Source organism: Astatotilapia calliptera, chromosome 11 (assembly GCF_964374335.1).
Source record: "Astatotilapia calliptera chromosome 11, fAstCal68.1, whole genome shotgun sequence".
In the NCBI taxonomy this organism is placed as follows: Eukaryota; Metazoa; Chordata; class Actinopteri; order Cichliformes; family Cichlidae; genus Astatotilapia; species Astatotilapia calliptera.
Genome location: NC_137432.1, coordinates 26,312,947 through 26,335,157, shown reverse-complemented (window position 1 = coordinate 26,335,157; position 22,211 = coordinate 26,312,947). Strand labels below are relative to the sequence as shown.

Here is a 22,211-nt window from a genome sequence, read left to right as displayed (position 1 = left end):
TGGTTGTCAACCTAATTTGGCAGCCAGGAGGGCGAAGAGAACAAGTCAAGAAGCATGGTGACTGTGGAGGAGCTGCAGAGATCCACCTGAGCAGTGGGAGAATCTGTTCACAGGACAATTATTCATGGCGGGAGCACTCTGTTCATGCACTCTACAAATCTGGCTTTTATGGAAGAGTGGCATGAAAAAAGACACTGTAGAAAAGAGCGGAGGTCCACACAAAGATAGATGTCAGTGACATGGAAAGAGGACATGGACCTAACATACTAAAACAAGAAATTAAGAAATATAAATACCAAACTCAGAGTCAGCAGAAAACAACATAGTCAGGAAGTCATTGGTACAGAATTTAATGTTACAGTTACAGAGATTTCTGACTGAAAGTGATCGTTTGAATAGGAATGCTACATGTCTCCATCTGTCTTATGTGGTAACCCAAGTGTATTAAGTTGGATTTGTTAATATGTAAACATCCAGACTGCTTTTGAAAATAACAGGATTTCCTGAGGATGTTGATCCTACCCATGGCTACACCCTTTTTCCTAGAAAACTTCTTAAAAAAAACACCCTTAGATTTTTCTTGCTACAAAATTCTTATAATTAATTTTTTTTAAAAACTCTTCACACACTCAGCATAGGCAAAGTGAACGCAAAGTACAGTAAAGCACACCACCGCTGGACTCTAGAGCAGTGGGGATGTCTTTTCTGGAATCATAAATCACGCTTCTCCACCTGGCAATCCAATGGATGTATTTGGCGGTTGCCAGGACAGTGGTACTTGTCTGATTGTGTTGTGCCAAGTGTAAAGTTAGGTAAAGGGAGGATTATGGTGTGGAGCTGTTTTTCAGGGCTCAGCCACTTAAGTCGAGTGAAAGGAAATCTTAATAATTCAGCATCCAAAGACATTTTGACAATTTCCTGCTCCCAACCTTCTGGGAATAATTTGGAGATGGCCCCTTCCTGTTCCAACATGACTGCACACCAGTGGGCAAACTAAGGTCCACAAAGGGGGAGGACAGTGGATGTATTAGACAAACAATGGTGAATATGGAGCTGTCAGGCAGGAGGAAAAGAGAAATGTGGGGTTCATAGATGTAGTGAGAAGGACATGCAGAGGCCTGGTGTGACGGAGGAGGATGCAGAGGACAGGGTGAGCTGGAGGGAAATGTTCTGCTGTGGTGACTACTAAAGGCATCATCTGAAAGAGGAATGCTAAAATGCAGATATCCACGGATAACACGTTAACCAGAATTAATTCATATAAGGCGCACCAGATTATAAGGTGCGCTGTCATTTTCCAGAAAATTAAAGGATTTTAAGTGCGCCTTATAATCCAAGAAATACAATAATTGCCTGTAAAATATAAACTTAAAAATGTAACTTCTGCAGTGCCAACAGGGCTCAGCAATTGATTTTCCCCAAGTGTTACATAACTGCTGTGCAAGGCCACACGAATAAACTTATAAAGGATAAACTTAATAATGCGCAGAACAGAGTTCAGCTTACTCAAGCAGCTCTTCATAGCAGCCCCATTTTCTCATGTAGCCCCATGGGACATTAATTGCTCATCCCTACAACCATATGCAATTTTTATAATTTTGACATCACATTGTGTGTCCTATGACACAAGTGAGTTCTTGATAAACCCAACAGAATGTGTTGATGATGGCACTGTGAGGCAGGATTAGGTAGAATATAGGCATTCATAATCTATAAAACAGTCTCACAGGTTTTCTATTTATTCTTTGTGAAGTAATTATCAAAGGTTCTATAAAATCAGAAGTGTTCAGGGCAACTGTTTCCAGTAAATGTGCACGCATAGGAATCCAAACGGATACAAAAAGACTGCAAAAAGACTTACCTTGCTGCAAATAAAACATTTATAAAGTATTTTAACAGAAGTTTAAAATACTTTATAAAAGTCAGTAAATATTGCAGTTCTTCCACACTCAAAGACCTGAAGACTTTTGAAGGCTTTCACATTGGAAATTTCAAAAGGCATTGATTTTGAAAAACAAATCTGAGTGATATGATAGTAAATGTGCTTCATCTTACCTGAAAGCTGGACTGTGCTACTTTATGGTAATTTGAACCACAGTTTTAAAATTTGGATTCCCTACTCAATATGACCTATTGCCACTGATTTTCAGTCCAGTTCTTGTGTAATTTAGCATACGTCAGGCTTTTGTCAGTGGGGCAGGTGAGTGATCTTCTCTTGGTGGGTCTGTCTCCTCTGAAACTCTGTTTCCAAATTCTATCGAAACAGCTGATTCCTGACTTCACCCTCGTAAACAACTCTTTCTGTTGACAGCAGTGGGCATGTGAAAAGAGAAAGCGCAGGTAAATCTGAAATCACCTCTTCAGTAGTAGCCTGCTCACCATAGTGAGCCCAACAGAGATTGCCAAATCATTGCATTGCACCTGGAGAAGGACCAGGAGACCATGACACAGGTACAAGGACTGTACGGAAAAATGAAAAATGAGTAAACATGTCCAAAATCTGACTCCTTGGAAGCAAAGGCTCAAGAATTTTACACAGTAATGTAAAGGTGATGAAAGGACGTGCTGTGATTTTTTTTTTAGGTCTCCATAAGACTCTATAATCACCACTGTTTATATTATTGAATCTCCAGGCAAATTATTTTAATCTACACTGTCTTTTAATCAGATTCCACCAGAGGGCAATCCTCTTACATGTAATCAGACTTTACATGTGTTTTTTCTATTGTATTATTTTACATTAGACATTGTCTGACATGTCTGACATCTATTGTAAACATACAGTTAAACTTAATGTAGCACTCATGTGTTGTGTTTCATTTCAGTTGATCAATGTAATGTAATATGAGCCCACCTGTCTTCGTAGAAACAAGCAGGTCTCACAACTCAGCTCTTATTTTTTAAGTATTTAAATTAACTTCAAATAATAGACATAAAGACAGTATACTAAATACCACTATAAAGTTTGCTGACTTTGAAATGTGTAATTCTCAAGTAGATTCTAATGTTTTTGTTTTTTTGTCCAATTTTTATTTACTTCAAAGTATTTTCATTGCAGTAAGCTACTTTAAGGTCAGATCTGTCCACATTTAAACCTCAACTACATGAATACTTTTGACATAAATAGGTTTTTTAATTAATGATGTTATCAAACATAATGAGCTTCCAAACCTTTTGGTACTTTTGCTTCTTATAAAAACAAATGTTGGGTCTAATAACGGCTCTTTGGATTTCGCTCATGAAATATCAGAGTTGATGTCTTAGTTACAGTTTCTATATTTGTTGACTTATGCATGGTTACCTCTAAGTGCATTTTTACATTTAGCAACCAGTGAGGTTTATGAAGGTTAAGGTTCTAATCTTGACAGATAATCTTGCGTTAAACTTGACAGTGTGCCTCAAGTAAATGTTGCAAGTGCAGCTGTGTTGCAATGGCTTAGAGCTAATGAGTCACTCATTTGTGAAAATTCTTTCTGTCGTCAAACTCGGACCACCTGGCTCCAAACTGTGTGCCACTGAAGTTCCCTGTAAAACAGATCTGACTTTCAGCTGCTCCCTTATTTCTGAAAGATTCATCACAAAAAGTGGGTCTGCATATGTGATATGGCAGAGTTTTTTTTATGGCAAATAACCTTCCTGATGCACTACCATTTATCTGGGCACATACTGAGCAGGTTTTGCATGTCAGGCAAATGTGTGAACCACTTCACCATGGTGCCACATGCAGTTTTCTATAATAAAAAAATAAACAAGAAAAACAGAGAGCTGTCTTCCTGGAACTTTGCACCTGGAAGTGAGCTATGTCAACCTTCAGGTTTCCAGCCAAGAGTGCGTTCTTGCATAAAACAAAGTTTATCAGCTTTGTGGTATTTTCAGTATTTTCATGCTAGATTATAGAGGTTAAATCCATTTAGTGTTTTCCTCAGTGAGATTAATAATTGTGCTCTTTTTTTTTTCTTTTTTTTTAGCAATGACATTCCTGGCAAAATGTAAACCTGTAGGGAGGCAATGAAAAAATACATAAAAGACAACTGAATAATCATTTTCTTTAAAACATTTAATACAAAAATATTCAGTATCGGTCAAAATAAAGGTTGCGTTTCAATGATACATAGAAAATTTAAGAAGCACTATAGCCATTTCATCTTTTGCAGCACAAAACATTTTAAAGGACACAAATAGGATGATTGATTTATACATGTTACAACATAAATTATAACATATACAGATTTAAAATCTTTTAAAAATTTACAATCTACTGGGAATAAATACATGAGATCTGACTCTGAGTACTTACGTAAACGTTACCCAATACTGCTGATCAAGCTTTTTAGAAATGTGGAAATCAAAAATTTTCACAGTAAGTTAGCAAGAAATATTTTGTGACAACATCAGCATTTTGCAATCGTTTTACTCCATGGCTCGTGTCACACACAAAAGAAATCAAAAGAATACAAACTGCACACTTCCAAAAAAGCACCAATAACATGTAGCAAATATTTTTGAGAACATTTTATTTCAGTTTTCACCTCACTTTACTATACAAGCTTCACACCCAAAACCACAAAAATATATTTTCATCTTCCTTTTTCTTTATGTATCTCTGACTAAAATCACACCATGACAGAATACGAGGTGTTTTCACTCTCTGCAGAACTGAACGATCCCGTGGCTTTTCTAAGCCTTCGCTCTCGCCACCCTTCCATTGCCAGCCAGCTCCTCTGTCCCAGTAGCCCCTTACACATTCTGACTAGCTCCCGCCTGAATTTCACTCCTACAAAGCCGTACAGCAGAGGATTGAGGGCACAGTGTGACAGCCCCAGACTTTCAGTGATCAGAGTTCCAACGTCAAGCACATAGCCAAGCTCACAGGATGCACTTAACACACCCAGCCTTAGCAGACTATCTGCCAGCTGGAAGCAGGTGTATGGAGCCCAACAGATTACAAATACAGACACTAAGGAGATGATGAGGCGGAGAGACTTGCGCTTTTGGCGGCGAGAGGCATTGCACAGAGACCTGAAGATCCGGATGTAGCAGTAGAGCATAACTAGGAGGGGAACCCCAAAGCCCAGCACTACACTGACAAACTTCAGCCCCACCTGCCACTGTAAAGTGTTTTCAGTGAACCACACCTGGCACACGGGCCCCCTCTGCTGACCGACAAGGTCTATCATCACCACTTGTTTAAAGTAAATGTCAATTCCACTCAAGCCCAGACAGACTGCCCAGATGATGGCACATGCAAACTGAGCATGGCATGTGCTTCGTTTCCAACTTGAGCTGATGGCATGAACGATTGCCAGGTATCTGTCAAAGCTGATGCAGGCCAGGAAGAGGATGCCACTGTACCGGTTTAGGGAGAAGAGAGCACCAGAGATCTTACAAACAGCCAAGCCGAACATCCAGTGGTGAGCCCATTGCACTGCAAACAGGGGCAGAGTGAAGGCCAGAAGAAGGTCTGAAATGGCCAGGTGAAGGAGGAAGGTGTCTGTTAAGGAAAAGGCACAAGCTCCACTACTCTGAGAGATTCTGTAGCGTCTGATCACACACAGCACCAGCACGTTGCCAACAACTGCCAAGACGAACACCAGGCTGTATACTACAGGGGAGTACTTTTCTGCAAAACCATAGATGTCTTCCTCTAAGCACGGGGCTGCAACAGCTTCTGTCGTATTTCCATAATAATCATAGTCCTGTGAGAAGACAGAGATACAGAACTCATCAATGTCTTTCAATGTCTGGGTAATTAAAAAAAAAAAAGACTTGCTTTTGGATAAGGTTCAGGTAACACTTTGTGTTTCCTAATGAACAATTATGCATAACAACTAAATAACTAATTTAAATTAATAACTAAATTTTAAAAATATCCACTCACCCAGATATTGTCTGTGGTTGACATGGCTGAATCTGGGATTGGACGGCGAGCCAGCAGAAGACCTAAAACCTTCCAAGGGAGATGAGAGTACTGTTCTCATAAACACGTTTGCCAAACATCCCTTTTCACATCTTGCCTTAGCCAGATGACAGAGGATCAGAAAGAAGAAGTAAGAATTTCAGGAACTGATTGTTTTTTTTTTCAGTTTTAGACAGATGAAAACATAGCTAAAGTGGGAATTGATGACTGTTTCAGGAAATTTTTTACACATATTTTTAATCTGTGTCTCCACCTAGTTGTAAGCGTCAGCCAGACAGACAGAGCATGACTACTGTGCGGAAAAATGAAAAATATTCCATTGCAAGAAAACTTGAAAATGCATCCTCTTTGAAAACACAAATTGATTACACATCATAAAGTAAAAAACTATAAGTTGTCAGGTTTTAAAAAGCAGAAAGTTGTTTTTGCAAAGAAATCCTCCACAACTAAGGAGAAGTGAAAGTGCTTTGTTGGCACAAATTTTACACTCGCCACTGCTGCAAGTTCAACTTGCTTTGACATATCAAGCATTTCACTCAACCTACAATGTAGGAACTTGTTTGTTTGTTTCTTCAGGAGTATTTTTTTTTCCTGTTTTTGTCAATTTATAGAATGTGAAAATATAAAACAGTTTAGAGCTCAGCAGGACTGCATTACAAGATTTATTAAGTGATTTCAAACATTGGTGACTTTGGATTTCGCTCATGAAATATCAGAGTTGATGTCTTAGTTACAGTTTCTATATTTGTTGACTTATGCATGGTTACCTCTAAGTGCATTTTTACATTTAGCAACCAGTGAGGTTTAAGAAGGTTAAGGTTCTTATCTTGACAGATAATCTTGCGTTAAACTTGACAGTGTGCCTCAAGTAAATGTTGCAAGTGCAGCTGTGTTGCAATGGCTTAGAGCTAATGAGTCACTCATTTGTGAAAATTCTTTCTGTCGTCAAACTCGGACCACCTGGCTCCAAATTGTGTGCCACTGAAGTTCCCTGTAAAACAGATCTGACTTTCAGCTGCTCCCTTATTTCTGAAAGATTCATCACAAAAAGTGGGTCTGCATATGTGATATTTGATATGGCAGAGGTTTTTTTTTTATGGCAAATAACCTTCCTGATGCACTACCATTTATCTAGGCACATACTGAGCAGGTTTTGCATGTCAGGCAAATGGTAAATGGCCTGCATTTGTATAGCGCTTTTTCAAGTCCTTAAGGACCCCAAAGCGCTTTACACTACATTCAGTCATTCACCCATTCACACACTGGTGATGGCAAGCTACATTGTAGCCACAGCTGCCCTGGGGCGCATTGACAGAGGCGAGGCTGCCGGACACTGGCGCCATCGGGCCCTCTGACCACCACCAGTATGTGTGAACCACTTCACCATGGTGCCACATGCAGTTTTCTATAATAAAAAAATAAGCAAGAAAAACAGAGAGCTGTCTTCCTGGAACTTTGCACCTGGAAGTGAGCTATGTCAGCCAAGAGTGCGTTCTTGCATAAAACAAAGTTTATTAGCTTTGTGGTATTTTCAGTATTTTCATGCTAGATTATAGAGGTTAAATCCATTTAGTGTTTTCCTCAGTGAGATTAATAATTGTGCTCTTTTTTTTTTCTTTTATTTTAGCAATGACATTCCTGGCAAAATGTAAACCTGTAGGGAGGCAATGAAAAAATACATAAAAGATTTCTGGGGGGAAAAAAAACCCATCCCTCACTGAAAACAAAAGATCTCTCTATAAACATGCATTACATATTACTCAAGGGCGGTGTACTGCAGGTTTTAGATATCACCCTGGATCAACACACCTGAATCAAATGATTAGTTCATTACCAGAAGTCTGGAGAACTTCAAGACATGTTGAAGTAATTTAGCCATTACAATCAGCTGTGTTGGATCAAGGACACATCTGAAACCTGCAGGACACTGGCCATTAAGGCCGCGAGTTCCCCCACCCCTGGTTTAAAGGATGACAACAGGATATAAGCTGTGTGCAGAAGCAATGTTAGAGGTACTTCAAAGGCTCTCGGAAGTGAATTAAAAGTAAATGCTAAAACTGTTTTACTAAATTAGTGTACTAAATACTAAAAGATTTTAAATTTTAAATTGAGGTAAGATGAAAAATTTTTAAAAAGCGTGTTAGCAAGCAGTGGGCGACTTAATTAAAGTCACTCAGTTAAAACTACTAAAGCTGGATTAACTGAGTGAGCCACGTCAACTCACTAAAATATTATATATATATATGTATAAATAGAGCAAACAAGACTTACCTTCTGAACTTTTATAAAAACAGGATACAAGCTGATGAAGGCTGGTGAAAGAGATACTGAAGGCTTTATGATTGTGCAGGCTTTAAAGAAGACAGGATATGACATTATTTGCGTTTATCTTTGTGGTTTAAGAGGATGACATCAGAATATATCGTTTGCTTGAAATGTGGTAGATAGGATTTCCTGCAGACGATGTCTCTATGCAGACTTTAAAAAACTTTAAAAGTTTATGAGGTTTGGGCACCAATGACACCAAAAGACAGTCAGTCCACAAGTTTGAAACTAAGGTGAACACATAAAAAAAAGGTATGTTTAAGCAGTAGATAATTGCATAGTGAGGTTCAAGAACATTCAAATGCAAATTGAAAAATTCAGTTAAAAAATGAGTCATAAACTAGACAGAGGCTGGATAGTCTGAGTGAGCCATATCCCCTCACGGTACAAGTGTTATTTTTGAAAAGCAGTTCGTTTGAGAGGAACTGAATACTGTTGTGGTTACATCTGTCTCAACCGAAGGTCTCCTGGAAAATTAAGCTATTGTGTAACATCATACATGTTTTTGTGTCTTCTGACAGCCCCTCAAACACTATGCTCCCATGTTTAAATTCAGACTTTTTCTTATGTTACCCAATGTGAACAAAAACTCAACCCTAGTGTTTTATTAATGTGACATTTTACACTTGCATTTTGTAGCTTTATTGAAATAAAAAAGTTGCAGCATGAGTCAGTTATCGGCACATTTATTTATTGGTGGATGCAAGTGTTCAGAACACAGATAGCTTTTGGAAAGAAAGGGTGTCACAATCTAGAGGTGCATGTTTTAGACGAAGAATAAGTCCCTAACTGGAAAGAGAGCAGTCCCTGATGACGTTTTGTGGTCTGAGGTGGCAATGTTCTCTAGGGTTGACAGATAGCAACCGCTGGTTTTTTCTCCACCAGTGCTTGCAGCACCATTTTTTTCTGCCACAGAGCAGCATGCCTACCACACTGATGTGAATTATGTTATAACAGCAGAAAGTGGAGTCTCACTGAGGAACTCACAAGCTCTCCACAGTCAATACAAAATGACGCTTGGTTTGAGTCAAGCTTTTCCTGTATTTCAGTATCAACTCTTTAGTCCTAAAGGTATTCTAAGCTACTATGTTCACTGAACACCACACTGATGGGCAGTGGCGGTCTTAGCCTGTTTGGTGCCCTGGAACACCCCCTCTGGCACCCGCCCACCCCGCCCCCCGCACCCTCCACCCCGCCCCACCCCACACCCCTCAATCACACATTCAATATATTAAAGATTGTACAATAACATATTTTACTGTTATTGGAACAAATCAATAACTGACGATGACTAATGCACCTTAATATTGTGCTGAACACAATCCAAAAGATTCAGTAAGCTACATCAGTGTCTACTGTTTACTATAGCCAAGTGGCTAACAAACGTAAACAGACATTTTCACTATCCCTACTAATTAATGTTATCTTGTCGTATCTCTGTTGTGGTCAGTGCTATCTTCTATGCTGTTGCATGCTGGGACAGCAGGTTGAGGGTCACAGATGCCCACAGACTAAATAAACTGATCCACAAGGCCAGTAATGTTGTGGGGATGGAGCTGGACTCTGTCAGGGTGGTGTCTGAGAGGCAGATGTTGTCCAAGATAAGGACAATCATGAATAATACCTCCCACCCACTCCATGAAGTACTGGCTAGTTACAGGAGCACGTTCAGTGAGAGACTGAGATTACCAAATGCACCACTGAATGACACAGGAAATCATTCCTGCCCGTGGCCATCTCCCTGTACAACTCCTCCATCTAATACACTGTAAATGCTGCAATAGTTACACCCTTTTTACACACGCTCTTTTTTACTCTGGAATATTCTTGTCAATTTTGTTGATATTTATTTATAATCACCTCTGTTAATTCTTGATATTTATAACTGAGTGATCTGTATATATTAGTGCTATTTCCCAAATGTGTAAAATCTGTAACACAATGTATTGTTTGGAGTTTAGTCTGTTACTGTTACTATTTTTAGAATTTCTTCTTGGACCAACTGTAACCCACATAATTTCCATAGGGATTAATAAAGTATTCTGATTCTGATTGTTTCAGGACACATGACCTGCCATTATCCAATGACACATCTGCTTACCTGTATCTTTTGCTCGTTTCTCCTCCTCTTCTTTTCTCTTTTTTCCTAAACTGAGCACCTGATGGCTTTGAACTTTTCTTGTCCACCTTCCATTGGTTTTAATTTTGCACTCCAGTATGAACATCCACCCCCCAACCCGAGGATCACCACAACATAACCTAATAGACCTACACCTTAGTTCACAGATATGCTTTGTCTAGGGTTTATTTCTGGGATTTCGCACAACCCAGGAGTCAGACCAGGAATACAAAATGGGCTTGGATTTCCACATTATGAATGAAATGTGCTCTATTTGGAAGCAGCCGCCCCCTCCCCTATCGACACTTTGTGTGCCAGACTTTAAATCATCAAACTGTAAATTATAAATTGTTATTGATCCCTTTACCGCTAGTCCTAAAGTATATATATATATTTTACTCTTTTTATATTTATTGTTTTTTTACTTGCACTGTTGTAACTGGAGCCTCGTCGTCTCGTCTTTCTGTATACTGTACTGCATGTAGCGGAGATGACAATAAAGTTTACTTTGATTTCAGCACAGCAGCAAACGGGCGCACCGAGGGCTCTCACGTTCACTTTATAGAATTTCGAAAAAAAAAACCCAAAAAAACCTTTTTCAAACAAATTATAAGACTGTATCATAATGTCTGGTGTTTCGTGTTTGTTGGTTTGTTTTTATTTTGTTATATTCTGCGAGCTGGTTATTAGATGCTGCTCCAGGCAGTGAATCCTCCGCCGCCCCGCCCTCTCCTCCATGTGCCGCAAGCAGCAGGCGCACGTCGCAAACGGAGGGCGCCTTTACTCCCAGCAAATGGGCGGCAGAAAACCGACCGGTGCCTATGCCATCTCCAAAATGCACTGGCTGATGTCTGGCAGCATGAGTACGAGCAACTTTTTTTTTATTGGAGATGCCCGTGATGCTGCTCCCACCACGATGCCACCCTGGGCAACCGCCCATGTCGCCCCTATCAAAAACCGCTACTGCTGATGGGCACATCTCATCTCTGTATGCTGACTTACCTTCACCTGATATTAGCTCAACAACAATTGCATCATCAGCAGATTAAACAATGATGTTGGATGAGTGGACAGCTGTACAGTCACTGGTGTGCGCTATGTAAAGAAGCAACCTCAAAGAGATTCAGTGTTCAGTGTAATGGATGAGGATGTATGGGGAAAAATTTGATGTGATGAGAGGGGTTTGACAAAAACCTCTTGGTCCAAGTGCAGATCAATGACTTTACAAAGTGCTAAAAATAAACTTGTCAGTGATGAAGAGACAATATTGTTTCAGTATTTCCACATTGAATCATCAAGTCAACTAATGTATTCAGTTCAATTTAATGTATGTATATAGTGCAAAATTACAAAAACAGTTGCCTTAAGGCACTTTATATTGTAAGATAGCAAAGACCGTATGATAATACAGGGAAACCCCCAAGAATTTGATGGCCCCATATGAGCAAGCACTTACACATGGTGGGAAGGAAAAATGTCCTTTTAATGGAAAGAAACAACTGGCAGAACCAAGCTCATGGAGGGGCAACCACTTACCTCGACTGGCTGGGAGGGAGAAGGGGAAAAACAGGCCAAAGACAGAGTGTAGAAGAGAGCCTGAGATTAATAACAGCTAATAATTAAATGCAGAGTGGTGTATGAATGAGGTCATTAAGGTAAGATGGGCCCCGATTATTCAAGACCTTGTATGTGAGGAGACAGAGTTTAAATTTGATTCTGGATTTAACAGGGAGCCAATGAAGAGAAGATAATATAGGAAAAATACACTCTCTCTTTCTATTTGCTGAATTTTGGATAAACTCAAGACTTTTCAGTAAGTTTTTAGGACAGCCTGATAATAATGATATCCAATAGTCCAGCCAGAAAGTAATTCTCAACTAACTCATTTTTTAGCATCACGATCAGACGTTTCTAATTTGAAAGATATTGCACAAAAGGAGAGGGAAGCAGTCCTACATATTTGTTCAATATGCGCATTGAAGGACACATTCTCACCAAGAACAGTTGCAAGATTCCTCACAGTAATACAGGAGACTAAGGCACTGTCATCCAGAGAAAGCGTCTGGTTAGAGACCATATTTCTAGGATTTTTAGGGCTGAGTACAATATGCTCAGTTTTACCTGAATTTAGAAGCAGAAAGTTAGAAGTCATTCAGGTAGTTATGTGTTTAAGATATTCATTCAGTTTAACTAACTGGTGTGTGTTATCTAGCTTCAGAGCTAGATAAAGCTGGGGATCATCTGCATAGCAGTGAAAATGTATGCTATGCCTTCTAATGATAGCATATACAAAGTAAACAGAACTGGTCCTAGCATAAAATCTGTTGGAGTCTAGATAAAATTCAAACCACTGCATAGCAGTGCCTTAAATACCTAATGCTTGCCCCAATGTCTCTAATAAAATATTGTGGTCAACAATGAATGATGCACTGAAGTATAGCCTCTGACAGCAAAAGGATGATGTTACTGTCAGGTGCCATAAGAAGATCATTTTTAACCAGGGGGGATTCTAGGATCAGAGCTTTGGGGGTGTGGAGCACCCAGAGAGCTGCCCAGCCAGACAAGATAAACTTTACTCGTCACGATGAGACTTCTTCCCTGTCCCTGTCAGTCCCTGCATCCTTTAATGTCTCCAGTTATCCCAGGTTCTCTCTGACTGTCTCCTTGGTGCATTTATACCTCTATTCCTCCCTGTCCTCGTCATCTGTTGTCTTCGTCTCCGTTATCAGTCATCATAATTTTACCATCTCTATGCAAGTCTGCAAATTTCTTTATTAAATCATAAGATTCTTAAATTCATCAAGTCTCTCTGTGCCTGGGTCCTCATCACAAAACATGACTGTTTTGTACATTTTAACACAATTTAATCCCCACATTTGTGAAAAAGGAAAACACTTTTTTGAAAAGTCTGTAACAAAACCATCAAATCTGATAAAGGTTATTTAAATGCTGCAAAAGAAGAATGGATTGGAATTTAAAAAAAAATTACATATCCTAACCTTAATTACTGGGGAAGAAAAATGAATGATGTTCATAGTGAGCAAGAAGTAAACTGAGTGGACAGAGATTCACTTTTAATGTGTATGTATAATATATTACAGATACACAAAAATACACTCCAAAAATAGAAGAGTCCTTGAAATGTACTGTGGCGGAGGTGTGGTCCCGGGCGCGGCTGCAGGGGAGGAGTGGTGCAGTGAGCTCAAAGGGGCGGTGCTGGAGACGCAGGTGAGAACAGCTGATGGCGTTTGGACTGATGATGGTTTCCTTCCCCTTTTATAGTGAGACGGGAGAGGAGCAGAGGGAGAGCTGGAAATCAGCTGAGACCGGAGCTGTCAGACTGTGGACGGTCATAACAAATGAAAACTAGAAATAAACGTGCCATCTGGCGACAAACAACTGTGTGTGTGTGTACGTGTGTGAAGTGCATTTCACATGTACAAATGTACAAAATATTAATAAAAAAAAACAAACTTAAATCTTAAAAATGGAGGCAACTTTGCCTATGGTACAATGTATACTATGTATGAAACGATCTTTACTGCATCTCCAAAAGTCGATTCTGTTCATCTGGACGTAACGTTTTGTGGAAGAAAGGTTTTGTCACTCACCCAAGTGACTTCTTTAGTCTTAGCTGACTGCAAGTTTCCCCAATCTTATAGTACATTTGCATAATGAATTGCAAATTTATAAGATTGGGGAAACCTGCAGTCAGCTGAGACTAAAGAAGTCACTTGGGTGAGTGACGAAACGTTTCTCCCACAAAACGCTACGTCCAGATGAACAGAATCGACTTTTGGAGATTTACTTTCCTGGATGATTGAGAATGCATCAAGACGATCTTTACTGCAGATACTAGTATGGCTCTGCAGATGTCACCTCACCTTGAGGTTGGCAAATCTGTCTGTCACTTTTTGGTGATCAACTCTCTCAAGCAGTTTATCTGTTTCAGTTTTGCCTGTCACTATTCCCTGTCCGTTTTCTTACCTGGTTCTTCCTGACCATTCTCCTCACGTTCCCCTCTTTCCTCTCTCCCTCTTTGGACTGACAATCATACACAAATAGATTGTATTCAATTAGATGAAAAAATTACATTAATATGAAAAAAGCCCTCTCTCAGTGTACTTTCAACTAAAAGGAAAATAACCAAACCACATGTACCACTAATAAAAGATATGAATATTGAAACATTGATCCAACATTATCCTTTATTGACGGATCATTTGATCTTACACCTTTTTTTGAAAAACCTCCTTATATCCATTATGAACCTGGCTGTCTCTCTGTACACAACACACACACACACACACACACACACACACACACACACACAACAGGAGTTATAAGGTTAATGGGCATCCAGGACAGTGGTAACAACAGTAGGCTATGGACAATTTTAAGTTTTAGATTTTAAATAGGCTATAGAAATTTCAATGGGAGCAACAGGACTGTCAAATGTCACTGATTTTACTACAGAGTAGGACGGATTGTAGGGTAGCAAACATCGTCGGAAAACACGTTTTCAAAACTGCAGGTTACCTGGTGTAATGTTTTTCAGCTAAAAAGAAACATGTTCTGACTCCTACCTAACTATATAAAGATTAACTGAAGGTTAAATGCAGCTAAATTGTCCTGTTTTGAGGCAGGCACTTACACCTCCGCCTCTGTAACCTTCCCTAACACTATTTTTGTACTTTGCCAAGTTATGAAACCTGACAGAAACTCTTCAAATCAGCCATTTAGCATTACCATTAAACCACTCTTTCAAGAATTATTGAGATAAAAGGAAGGTTGGAGATAAGTAGCCAAGAAAGCTGGTCAAGTGATGGCTTTTTAAGTAGTGGTTTAATTACTGCCAGATTGAAGGCCTGTGGTATAGAGTTGATTAACAGAGATAAGTTAGTCATATTTAAAACTGAATGTAATGCACTATACATTTGAACTGATGATTTGTTACCTTTTTTTAACTGAAAAAGCCATAAATAACAACAAAAGTGGTATTTGAACGGCCTAGAAGTCAGAAATACTTTGCTAAATTGTATTAAACAAGTATAATGTTTCTGCGCTGAGTACTTTCTTGAGTCACTGGTATTTACATACGGAGTGCCACTTTATAAAGTCAACAGAGTATGCGCTTGAGCGTCACAGTTCATTCAATTTTTTCAGCTTGTCCCCTGTTATGTACACACACATAATTCTAGGTACACCATTTTAGGTGTGTGATACGCCCCAAAACCAAACATTTTTTCCTTTTTTCCTTTACAAGGCATTCAGCCCTGTTTACTTGGTCATTGTTTGCCATCTCATATCAGCATAGAAACTGAACTACAACCTATGCATACTGTGTCATTGGGTATAAGAGCTGTGGTTGTAAACCCTATCCTAGTCTTCAATTTCAGACCTTGCTTTCAGGAGCCAGATACTAACTTCAAGAGTTGAAGGGGACTGCAAATTTTCCTACAAATCAAGGTAGTTTAAACTCATCCTACTAACTGATTTTCTTCATATCTGATTTGGGGTAAACTCTTAATCAAGAAAGATCTAATAATTTTTGGTTGGAATAAAATCTTAAGAAGCTTTCACAACACAGATTTGGATATATAACATTTGCTATAAAGAAACTGTGTAAAAGTGTCTCAAAGGTTCTATAAACAAGAAAGTAAATTGGTAAAGTAAGTGACCTTCATGTTTAATTTGCTCCAAGTTATTTTTCTTCTTCTTGCAGCCATGGAATACCAGACAAATGTGATAAATGCACAACCTCAGGTGACTGTGACACAGTACACGGTCTCCCGTGGGTCGTCAGAGTGGAGTACAAATGCATGCGACTGCTGTGAAGACTGCGGCATCTGTACGTGTCTATATAAGTTCTATGGGAACATGCTGAAGTTTACCAACAGTGTAACATAACAGAAATATGATAAAACATCTCTCACCTCCAGGTCTTTGTGGAACATTCGTTCCCTGCATCCTGGCTTGTCAGGTGGCTCAGGACAGCGATGAAAGCTGCTGTCTGGCCTGCCTTCCCGGCGCCCTGATTGCTTTACGGACAAGCATACGCAACAGATACAATATTGGTGTAAGTGTGGTGCAGATTTCTAATCATTTATTAAACAAGAAGACTAGAATTCTAATCATGAATTCAATCATGAAGTCAGAAAATTCTCTAGAATTCTAATCTAGATGGTGTTTTATATTACATTTTTGAAATCCCAGCACTCTAAATATGGTTCTGTAAAAAAAACAAACTATGATGTTTGTCACCAGTTTACTGTGACTGTGCTTTTCCTCAGGGCTCTGTGTGTGACGACTGGTTAGTCATGGCCTGCATTCCAGCATGTGGATTATGTCAGATGGCACGTGAGCAGAAGATAAGAGGAAACTGAAAATTTATACAATATATGATATCCTCAAAGTATCAAAGTAATATAATATGTTAAAGTGTATTTCTTCAGTTTCTGTATCTTAAATTAAAATGTTAAAAAAATGGCATAGACATATTGTAGTAAAGCTAAAGGATTTGATAAGAAATAAAGTCAGATAACTGGACTAAACTGACAATTTCTTCTTGTTTTTCCTTGTTTATTCTATAGTTTAATAGGATTACATAGTATATCTGTTATATTTTAAATGTGAGCTCTGAGTCTTAGAATAAGGCTTAAAACCCCCGTATCTTTCACTCGAAGTTCAACAGCGACTCATTGTGCTGACACCAAGTTTGTGCAACAAATCAGTGAAAAAATCTGACGGATATGTGGGAATTTGCAGCACGAGTAACTCTTAACCACCCTTAAACCCCCCCAAAACAAAACAAAACAAAAAGAATCAACCAGTTTATGGTGGTAAACTCAAATAACTATCATCATCATTTCTGAGAACTTTTTTACTACCTACAATACAATTCAATAATGTTCACAATTTTATATTTTTCTTTTTTTAATGTTTAACATAATTGTGTTAAAAATACGTGAGTTATAGATGTGTGAATGCAAATTGTATATCCACTCAAAAACAATATTTCAATAAAACTATTGGAATTAATGTGTTGTGATTAAATAGTTGAACACAGCTGTAAAGGATTATGAAAGAAGAAGAATACGTTGGAGACATCTTCCCCTTTCTGACTGACTGTTTTATTTTTGGCTGACCATGTACTTCAGAGCTGTCTAAAGGCACAGGGTGAGGCGAAAAGCATTAATCTGAGTAAGTACAAATTAGGGTACCTTATAACTTTAAACTATCAGGACATGTTTTCAGTTTTCCTGGGGAAGTTTGAGGAATGACATCAATATTATAAAGTTATGCTCATAAAGGGTGAATCTTAAAAGTGGCACGTATTATATAAAAAACTCTCTGAAAACTATTTCGCAACTCTTTCTATACATTTTATTTTTATAGACAGCTTCCTCTTTCTGACTCAATGTTTTTGCAGCCACCAAAAACAAAGCTGTCTAAGAAGGCAGGATAAACAGCATTAATTTAAGTAAGTACAAATTAGATTAACTTCACACATCATGACATTTTCAGTTTTCTTGGGATCGTCTAAGGATAGGAAATAAACGTTATCTTATTTGCAAAATCATAAGAATTTATGTTTGTAAAGGGTGAAAATTAAACATTATACATAGGAAAGAACCAAATTATTTCTCAACTCTTTCTATGCATTTCTTTTATCGTTCTAAAATTATTGATATCGTGATTTTTGCCATATATTGTATTCCTGTAGTATTCAATTAGGAATTCGTTGCTTTTCAACATTGTGCATTGTGTGGACCGCAATGACGTGTGAGAAACCCTAAAGAGGAGGAGAAGGGCAAACATTCATTTATATTGAAAGTGGATGTGAAAACATAAGAAAAGAGGAACAAAGTTTTTCTCATCGTATAAATTTCTTCGGGGACACGCTCCTCACACCTCAGGATTAGAAGATTCTTTTATGCTGAGACTATTCCTAGAGACTCGCAACTGCTTCTAATAAGAAACGGTAACAGCAACAAGAAAAGGTAAGAATCTGAGCTTGGGTTAGTAAAGTAATTATAAAAATATTTAGTCTAAATTAAAATGTCAGTTGAAGGCAGCAGGCTCCAATAACCATGATGAGTGTCCTGTATACTGTTTCTACAATATTTTAAAAATGATTAAAAATCTATCAGATATACAATGCTAGTTTGTCAATTTACGTCTTTATAATGTTTAAATGTACTTGTACTTGGGGCGATCGTGGCTCAAGAGTTGGTAGTTTGTCTTCGAATTGTAAGGTTGCCGGTTTGAGCTCGGACAGTCAGCTCAAACCGGTCGTTGTGTCCTTGGGCAACTTCATCTACCGCCTACTGGCGATGGCCAGAGGGGTTGATGGTGCGATATGGCAGCCTTGCTTCTGTCAGTGTGCCCCAGGGCAGCTGTGGCTACAACTGTAGCTTACCTCCACCAGTGTGTAAATGAATAGTGGAATTGTAAAGCGCTTTTGAGGGTCTTAAAAAGCACATTATTATTATTGTCAGATTTTAAGAGACAGCTGAAAACATCAATGATATACCTAAAGCGAGAATTTGCAATCTGATATTAGAATTTTTTTCTGATTTGAAAGTATTCTCTTTTCAGATCCCTGCATTCACCTGATGAAAAAACACAGAGGCCTTTAGACGTTTTCAACTTAATATTTAAACAAACGAAACGAAAAAAAAGGAGCCAACAGAAGTTATTTAAAGGACTATTTCTTTGCACTGCAAGAAGACAAAATGGGAAACCATCAGCTGCTGTCAGTTACAGTTGTTCTTGCAGCTGTTCAACTCACCAGTAGTTACAGTTTCAGGAACTGCATTGCAGAAGCAGATTCTGATGGGAAAACTTTCAACTGCATGCATCGGAATGCAATGCATATTTCTGATATTGTCAGTGACCTGCCACCATCTGCCATCAATCTCACCATTTTAAGAACTCCTCTGACGGACCTTCCTAACAACAGCTTTAGTAACCTAGTAGACCTTCAGCACCTCAGAATTGATAATAATTCCTTGACAACCATCCGTCAGTTAGCTTTCCAAGGCTTGTATCAACTGAAGAATCTAAACATGTCATTAAACAAAATATCAGCGCTCAACCCTTCTCTGTTTAAGGACCTGCAGAATCTCACCTCCCTCTTTTTGGCCAACAATGCATTGGAGCGGCTGCCCGAGGATATTTTTTCATCTGTTCTCAAGCTACACACTTTAATCCTGAGACAAAACTTTCTGTCAGATTTCTCAGGCATTGCTAAGTCTGTGGCACATCTGACAAATCTGACGACACTGGATCTTTGCTTTAACAATTTGACCTCCCTCAGACACTCAAATGTGTCACTGCCCCAGTCCCTCACTGTTTTGTATGTTTGCCATAATAATCTATTAACGCTGGGATGTAAGCCTTCATTTCTCAGCTTTATCAACATTTTAGATTTGTCATACAATTCTCAGCTGCCTACAAAAGCCTTTGATCAAATTGATTTGAGCACTATAAATTATTTGCATTTGCGTTCAACAAATGTAACAATAGTGGAGTTTTTAAACATTAGCAACATCAATCCAAGTCATGTTGATTTCTCTGGTACAGGACTGAACAATGACAGCATGCTCAAAGAATTATGCATACTGTTGAAAAAAAGGCTGAAAGAGAAAAATCTTAAAAATATGAACCTGGGTAATAATGCAATTAGGCAACTTACAAATAACACACTGTCCTATTGTCCTAATATCACAGGGGCTTTGGATCTATCCCGCAACAACCTAAAGAGTGCATATTGCCTTGAGTTTCTTAGAAGACATGTATACATAGAAGACTTCAAAGCAGAGCACAACCATCTCAGCTCCCTAATATACTGTAAAAAAATGTTTCAATTTAAAAAAATGGAAAATCTGAGTTATCGTTACAATCGCATCTTAAAAGTTGACTCTCATGCTTTTTATCATACACCAAATATCAGGACGCTACAACTTAACATAAACAGTATTGCATTTCTCCATATACACGCTCTCAAGGGACTAAAAAAGCTCGAGACACTTCGTTTAGACAATAACCTCTTAACTGATTTGTTCAGTGTCACATTTGAAGATCTGGTCAGTTTGCAAATTCTTAACATTCGCAACAACCGCATTTCTGTCATTTTCAATAGGACTTTTTTCAACCTGACATTTTTAAATACACTGGATCTTGGAGGTAATAAGATTACCCATTTTCAGCGATCGGGTCTTGATGGACTAAAAAGCCTGTCCAAGCTCTATCTAGATGGAAACCAGCTAAAACAAATTGACCCTTTCTTATATCGTGCATTTCAAGACACCCTCACTGTGCTAGATTTACAGAGTAATCAGATTTGCTTCATAACAGAAACTCATGAGTCACCATTCATGAATCTCAGCAGACTGACTGATCTGAAATTAGATCGGCAGCGACCTAACGGACTCACCGTTTTACCACGCACTTTACTACGTGGCCTCTACTCGCTGAAATCTTTGTATCTCACCAACAATAACATATACCATCTTGCTCCTGATACCTTTGATGACCTAACAGACTTAAGTTTCCTCACACTGGATAACTGCTGTGTTGGGGTGAAAAAATTAGAACCAGGGGTCTTTAAAAATTTAAGAAATTTGACCAGATTGGCTGCAGAAAATATGGGCATTCAGAACTTCTCTAAAGAGGTTTTTGGGAATCTTACACAGTTACGTTTACTGCAGCTCAACCGCAATGCCATGCAGACTCTTTCTGTAGACGCATTAATGAGTCTACCTATGCTTCGTTACCTTGACATACGAGATAATCCTGTAAGCTGCACCTGCAACAACGGGCCTTTGCAAAATTATACAAAGAATAACACAGATGTTCAGGTGGTGTACCTGTACAACCTGTCATGCCAACACAATCCAAAACTCAAATTTTACAATTTTGACACTAAAGTTTGTCGCGGAGATATAGGAATGTACCTGTTTTTTAGCACATCAGCTGCAATCTTCTTGTTTACAATCATTCCCTTATTCTATGTTAAACTCTACTGGAAAATGAAGTACAGCTACTATGTGTTTCGGGCCTGGTTTAGTGAGCAGTGGAGCAGATTCCATGAGGAGGAGGAGAATTGTAAATATGATGCATTTATTTCCTATAACTCATCTGATGAACAATGGGTCATGGACCAATTGTTACCCAACTTGGAGGGAGGCGGATCATCTTTTAAGCTTTGCCTGCACCACAGGGACTTTGAGTTGGGCCGTGATATTGTGGACAATATTGTTTCTGCTGTATACAGCAGCCGGAAAACCATTTGTGTGGTGAGCAGGAATTTTCTGCAAAGTGAGTGGTGTTCTCTGGAAATCCAGCTTGCCAGTTACAGACTCTTTGATGAGCACAGAGATGTTCTCCTGCTCGTTTTTCTGGAGCCAATCTCTGAGAGGCAGCTGTCTTCGTATCATCGCATGAGGAAAGTTATGTTAAAAAAAACTTACCTGCAGTGGCCTGGTTCAGACTGTACTAACCCAACACAGGCGCAGGAACTGTTCTGGAATCAGCTGCGTAGAGGAATAAAAACAGGGACCAGACTAGAGACAGAAGAATATTCTGCAACTCGTGAGAGCAAAGAAGCTGAAGACTTTACGGATGAGAGATCTGATGAAAACTTTTACTTGCAACCTTAGAAAGAAAATAAGAATGTGTGATTTGTGGTTTTACTCAATTAACCTTTCAGTCTAAATGTGTTTATCTGTGATGAAGTTATGTTGTAAATATGCAATATAATGTGTAATAAATGTAAGAGCAGCTTTTGTTAATTTTATGTTTTGCAGTGTTTATGTATATATGCAATTTCTAAAAATGTCTTTT

The 22,211-nt window shown here is 38.7% G+C and overlaps 3 protein-coding genes across 3 annotated transcripts; 2 read left to right on the top strand and 1 right to left on the bottom strand.

Annotated features, from left to right (window-relative positions):
• Positions 1 to 4,042: 4,042 nt before the first annotated feature.
• Positions 4,043 to 6,031, bottom strand: cxcr3.2 (chemokine (C-X-C motif) receptor 3, tandem duplicate 2). The gene is made up of 2 exons (XM_026184911.2): positions 5,879 to 6,031; positions 4,043 to 5,696 (listed from the first exon to the last, which is right to left on the bottom strand). The coding sequence occupies exons 1-2, from the start codon at positions 5,900 to 5,902 to the stop codon at positions 4,614 to 4,616; spliced, it is 1,107 nt and encodes a 368-aa protein (XP_026040696.1). The 5' UTR covers positions 5,903 to 6,031; the 3' UTR covers positions 4,043 to 4,613.
• Positions 6,032 to 15,581: 9,550 nt separating this feature from the next.
• Positions 15,582 to 16,922, top strand: cnfn (cornifelin). Its single transcript, XM_026185889.2, has 4 exons — positions 15,582 to 15,830; positions 16,087 to 16,212; positions 16,304 to 16,440; positions 16,655 to 16,922. The coding sequence occupies exons 2-4, from the start codon at positions 16,089 to 16,091 to the stop codon at positions 16,745 to 16,747; spliced, it is 354 nt and encodes a 117-aa protein (XP_026041674.1). The 5' UTR covers positions 15,582 to 15,830; positions 16,087 to 16,088; the 3' UTR covers positions 16,748 to 16,922.
• A 142-nt stretch (positions 16,923 to 17,064) lies between these two features.
• tlr21 (toll-like receptor 21) lies at positions 17,065 to 22,159 on the top strand. The gene is made up of 2 exons (XM_026185887.2): positions 17,065 to 18,364; positions 18,963 to 22,159. The coding sequence occupies exon 2, from the start codon at positions 19,100 to 19,102 to the stop codon at positions 22,025 to 22,027; it is 2,928 nt and encodes a 975-aa protein (XP_026041672.1). The 5' UTR covers positions 17,065 to 18,364; positions 18,963 to 19,099; the 3' UTR covers positions 22,028 to 22,159.
• Positions 22,160 to 22,211: the final 52 nt, after the last annotated feature.